At 42.9% G+C, this 5946-nt stretch overlaps 1 protein-coding gene across 1 annotated transcript in view; it reads right to left on the minus strand.

Moving 5' to 3' along the window:
• LOC119425808 (elongation factor 1-alpha-like) overlaps positions 1 to 1414 on the minus strand; it is a 2440-nt gene extending 1026 nt beyond the window's left edge. The window contains exons 1-3 of the mRNA XM_037693356.1: positions 1347 to 1414; positions 463 to 617; positions 1 to 27 (exon numbers count right to left, since the gene is read on the minus strand). The exon at positions 1 to 27 is cut by the window's left edge and continues 198 nt beyond it. Of these exons, the coding sequence (XP_037549284.1) occupies positions 1 to 27; positions 463 to 606 (171 nt within the window). The 5' untranslated portion in view covers positions 607 to 617; positions 1347 to 1414. The remainder of the gene's footprint in view (positions 28 to 462; positions 618 to 1346) is intronic.
• Positions 1415 to 5946: the final 4532 nt, after the last annotated feature.

Consider the following 5946-nt stretch of genomic DNA (forward strand, 5'->3'; position numbering starts at 1 on the left):
GGCGTACTTGAAGGAGCCTTTGCCCATCTGTGAAGACAGCAAAGTTCTTAGATTACGAAATGTGAATCAGATCATACAGAAACATGTAAGAGTTGTATAAACAGCTTTACAATTAAACTACTGAAAATGTGAGGAATAAAGTGTAAATTACCATTCAGAAAAAACGTTAACACTTCATGTAAACTAGAGGAACATTTCTTTATTAAACATTTAAAGGGGGTATATTTAAACATATTAAGGTAAAACTGCGTGACGTCAGCTTTTCCTCCGACAGGCCGCGGCCTTCAGAGTGCACAGTCACCATCAGCCGTTCCCGACTGGAAGCCCCGCCCCGCATGCGCGCTCACGGCTTTAGAGACTCCCTCGTGCCGGCCAGTTGGGCACGCTGACGCCGCCATCTTGGAGATGACTAACCGTAAAAAAAAAAAACAGAAAAAAGGCGAAACGAGTCGAGTCACCAACCTCGGCCGCCTCCTTCTCGAACTTCTCGATGGTTCTCTTGTCGATGCCTCCGCACTTGTAGATCAGGTGGCCGGTGGAGGTGGACTTCCCGGAGTCGACATGGCCAATGACCACGATGTTGATGTGGGTCTTTTCCTTTCCCATTTTGTTAGTTTCTGTGAAGAAACAAATTGTCTTTAAGCACTGGACCAACTGCAACCTTCAGGGCTAACACACAATGCTAACGAGACATTTCGACCCGCTTTTAAGCACCCCACCGCCCAGGGAAGTTGCTAAAGAACATAAACGAGACATTTATTTAAATAAACTCTAAGAATCAATCTTTAAAAATTTGTCAAATCATCGTTATTGGCCGACGTTTCCTCAGAGGTTAGCCGCTAGCAGGCGGCGGCTAGCAGGCCTCAGTCGGCCACAGGCCAGACGAGACACGTGTTCCCGTCTCAGCCACGTCGGATAAAGTTACAAAGACCGAAATATCCAGAGTCCATCCCGTCCGGACCCGAACACCTGTCGCTGGGAAACACGTCCAGTTGTTTCAGGGAGGAGAGGGGAGAAATGCCAGCGGAGCATCCCTCGGATGGAGCCTTTTTCCAGCCTCCTTTGTTCCTTTTAACACGCAGCTTCTCCTCCCGTCTCCTTCCTCCGTTCATTTAATTTAAATAAAAGCACTCAAGACACAACTTATTCCGTACATTAGCTTCTCCTGAATTATTTAGTAGTTTAAAAATCCCACAGGTTAGCTTCAAGTTACATAACAAATCAAAGCTTTAAATGCGTTAACGCCCGAACAGACGGACTCGAACTGTAAAACGTTTTAAAGGTAAATTCAAACGTCACGAAAGGGCCATGTCGCGCCTGGAATCCACGAACCCAGCCCAGCTCACCGGTGTTTCAGGGTTTTCACGGCCAAAGCTGCTGCCCTGCCCAGGTAACAGAAAGAGGAAGACTGCGGACGACCAGGAGCTTTTATATGAGATGGGAGGAGGCATGACGTCACGGCCAGCAGCCTGCAAATCAGACGCATTCCTGCGCGAAACGTCATCACGCAGCCGAGACACGCAACATCTCACTCAGCGCTGCAACAGCACAACAATCCCTAACCTGTAATTTTCATCCATCCATTCATCCGTCCGTCCATCCATCCATCCGTCCATCCATCCATCCGTCCATCCATCCATCCATCCATCCATCCATCCATTATATTTACTCGCTTCCGCCTTTTCGGGTCACGGGGGTCACTGGTGCCCATGTCCAACAGTCACTGTGCGAGAGGACACCCTGGACAGGTGTCCAGTCCATCATAGGGAAGAGACACCAGTCAGCCTAACATGCGTGTTTTTGGTCTGTGGGAGGAAACCAGAGTACCTGGAGAAAACCCACGCAGCACGGAGAGAACATGCAAACTCCACCCAGAAGCATCTCGGACCGGGATTTGAACCAACAGCCTTCTCACTGAGAGGCAACAGCTCTGCCAACTGAGCCACCGTGCTGCAACCTCTCCCATATTCAGCATATTCAATATATTATTAATATATAATACAATTAATTCAACCTTTATTTATACAATTTAGTCTCTTTGAGTCGGGAGGACTCATTTACACAAGAGACCTGTATAATAAGTAAAGAGTAAATAATAAATAATAGAGTAAAATATTATAGAATATTACCACCTAAAACAGTATCTAATTAAAGCAATGACCTTTAAGATGTGCACAAATTATGACAACACTCAGCTACAGCTTGATCAGAGCTCAGACAAAAGTCAATGTACATTTTAAATACACAAAAACAAGCTTTATTATTCATAAAAACTATTATCCATAAAAACTATATTCATAAAAACTATTATCCATAAAAACTGGATGGATTTTGTCACCCATGAGCAGACTCGTCTTTGAGCAGGTACCTAAATACTTACCGGTAAATGTAAAACGGTGATGTTTACAATTGTAAATTCAATTAAATTCAGTTCATAAATACTTTATTAATCCTAGAGATAAATTAAATGTTGTGGTAACTCATCATCCTGGTTTCATTAAGAGTTCTTCTAGATGCTGATGCTGTGGGCAGGAAGGATCTCTTGTAGCATCTGTCCTGCAGCAGATCTGAAGAAGCCTCTGACTGAAGACTGTTGTTGTGGGACAGTCTGATGAAGAGGATGCTGAGGGTTGTCTATAATGTTCTTCATTTGATGAAGAATCCTTCTTTGTACAATCATCTCCAAAGGTTCTAGAGGAGTCTCCAGAACCGACATCAGTAGAGATCACGATGTTCTCACGTCACAAACCTTTATTACAACAACGAGACAAAAACAAGAAGCGACCGTCGTTACAAAACACTAAACATAATAAAACAAAAACACTGCGACACATTACCATTCGGTTCTGATTTTGTGTAGCATCAAAAAACAACAACAAACTAAATAAAATAAAATAATAAATAATAAATAATATAAAATGTAAATAAATAATAATAATAATAATAAATATTAATAAATAATATTATAATAATAAATAAAATAATAATAAATAATAAAATAATAAATAATGAAATTAATAAAATGTAAATAAATAATAATAATAAATATTAATAAATAATATTATAATAAAAAATTATAAAATAATAATAATAAAAATTAATATAATGTAAATAAATAATAATAAATATTAATAAATAATAAAATAATAAATAATAATAATAAATTTTAATAAATAAATAATAAAATAATAAAATTAATAAAATGTAAATAAAAATAATAATAAACATTAATAAATAATAAAATAAAACAGATAAAAATGACATATTCTTGCGTTTGTTAAGGAAGAGGTCACATCACGGTCAAACATGATTTCTACAACAGAAACTTATTTTCTGTGAACTGTTCGTTGTTTTCTGATTTAAAAAACAACAACAGTCGTTAAAGTCACTGAGACATTCTGGACCAGGCCTCGTCTACAACCAGTCTCAGTGACCTTTGACCTCTGCTGTGTCCTGTTTGGTCCTGGTTTGCTCAGATCACACTGTGTCGTGTCCCCCCACCTGCTGGTCGACCCATCGGTCGGTCGGATGAGTCTCAGAGACGTTTGCGTCCAAACGGAGGACGCCAGGTGACCTCCTGGTCCTCAGGCACCTCCCCAGCTGCAGACTGGAGCAAAGGTTCAAAGTGACGTCTTCAGTCAGAGTCTGTTGTGGTGACAACCCTCAGCTACTACCACACCAGGTCTCAGCTCGGTGTCTGAAAACAAGTTTTATACAAACTACGGTGAATTAGCTGTGGCGGCCGGACTGAACCGGGTTTCAGGAGGCTGCTTCAGTGGAGGCGGGCGATAATGTTTTAGTAGCTCGAGTACATTTTAACATTTAATGAGAGAAATCTTTGTTCAGTTGTTTTAAAAGGTGTCGAGAACAGAGTGTGTCCGTTTGTCATCAGGCGGCTGCCTGAGGGTCAGGAGGTCAGACTCTTCCTCCTCTTCATCACACGGCCCGGAGCTGAGGCTCAGGTACCGGACTCTGGACTGCTGCTCAGAACCACATGGGAGGGGGCGCAGAGGGAACGAGATGAGGTCAGCCTAATAAAAACACAAAGGTTCTGTGGAAACGCTGCCGACGGTCAAGTCCAAACAGGTTCTGATGGGTTCAATCCGTCCAACTCGTCCGGCCGGGCAGGTTTTATGTCTGAGGAGCCACGCCGGCGATCAGCAGCACAGAGTTTGCTGCTTTTCATCAGGAGGCTGCAAGAACGAGCTCTGAGCAACGATGGACGCTCTGTTCATTTCTCCCAAATGAAATAAAGCAGAACTTCACTGCATGGTCAGACGTCGCAGGTCGTTCAGCCGTTGGACCGCTCGTGTTCCAAAGATTTGGTCGAGCAACAAGTTATAAGACAAACAACACGTTTCACAAGTAAAACGTTCTGTTTGGTGTTCGTCACCTGGAGGCAGGGATTCAGTTTCAGTCACGTTTCATCTCTAAAGCTCTGATTCAGAACAAACCTCTGGAATCACAACGTTTCACTTGGACTCGCTTCTTTACAGACGGATTTTTATTGAAAACAGTCGGATTCAGAATCCAGAGTCCAGATTCAGTTCAACAGGAGAAAAGACGAACATTTATTAAACAAAGAACTCTGGTGAACGTTTGCTGACTTTATTTTCTGCATAAATGAAAATTAAAATGTGACTTTTTCACTCAAGGCTCCGTGTTCTGGTTGTGGCTTCTTTCAGGGAACAGGACGATGTTTATCGTGTTTAAGCAGTTTACAGGTGAACAGGCGTGTTTCACACAGGTGAACAGGCGTGTTTCACACAGGTGAACAAGCGTGTTTCACACAGGTGAACAAGTGTGTTTCACACAGGTGAACAAGTGTGTTTCACACAGGTGAACAAGTGTGTTTCACACAGGTGAACAAGTGTGTTTCACACAGGTGAACAGGCGTGTTTCATACAGGTGAACAGGCGTGTTTCACACAGGTGAACAAGTGTGTTTCACACAGGTGAACAGGCGTGTTTCACACAGGTGAACAGGTGTGTTTCACACAGGTGAACAGGCGTGTTTCACACAGGTGAACAGGCGTGTTTCACACAGGTGAACAGGCGTGTTTCACACAGGTGAGGCAGAGCTGCCAGACAGGAAGTGACATTTCCAGCTTCTGCAAGGTGCAGCTGACAGACCGGGCCGAGTGGACTGAAGAACCCAACCTGTTTTTCCAGATGGATGGACCTGGTTCTGCTCCTCGTTTGGCTGAACTGTGAAGTTAGTTTATAAATCTCAACCGTAATAAACTCGGTTTCTTTATGACGTGTTTCCTGTTGCTAACAGAACCAAACAGAACCAAACAGAACCGAACCAGCGTTCAGATAAAGTTCATTTTGTCTCCGTGTCCCTGAGCCGTTTCCTTCAATATTCTCAACTTCAAAGAGGACGAGTGTCTTTAAGGTTCCTCTCCAGGTGAGCGTGGACACTTGCAGGCGTGTACGTTTCATGTAAAGTCTCCTCCTGCAGCCGGACCTCTGCTGTGGAGCAGAACCGGCCTGTCTGTGATCTGGGCTCGGACCTGGTCTCAGATGGCGTCTCCGTTGAGACACGAGGGAGGAGGAGGTGTGACGGCGTGACAAACGGAGAATGTGACTCAACGGACCGGTTCCTCGACGATGAGTCACGGTGGGTATGAGCGGTCGTCATGGCAACAAAGGAGCTGAACATTTCACAGACAGGTTCTGATCCAAGGCTTTTACTGCGAGGTCCGGACCAGACCAGCTGAACATTAAGCTTTTTTTATTTATTTTGTTACAAATAAACTTTAAGGTACAGAGTCAGAGTTGAATAAAATTTATCTGGAAAATTCAAAAGAAATGTCTATAAATTACCAGAAATATCAATAAAAATCAGTTCTTTGCATTTGTTTACCTACAGAATCAGCTGAAGTGTGTTTGTTTCTCTACAGAATCAGCTGAAGTGTGTTTGTTTACCTACAGAATCAGCTGA

Source organism: Nematolebias whitei, chromosome 19 (assembly GCF_014905685.2).
Source record: "Nematolebias whitei isolate Nwh7 chromosome 19, NemWhi1, whole genome shotgun sequence".
Classification (NCBI taxonomy): Eukaryota; Metazoa; Chordata; class Actinopteri; order Cyprinodontiformes; family Rivulidae; genus Nematolebias; species Nematolebias whitei.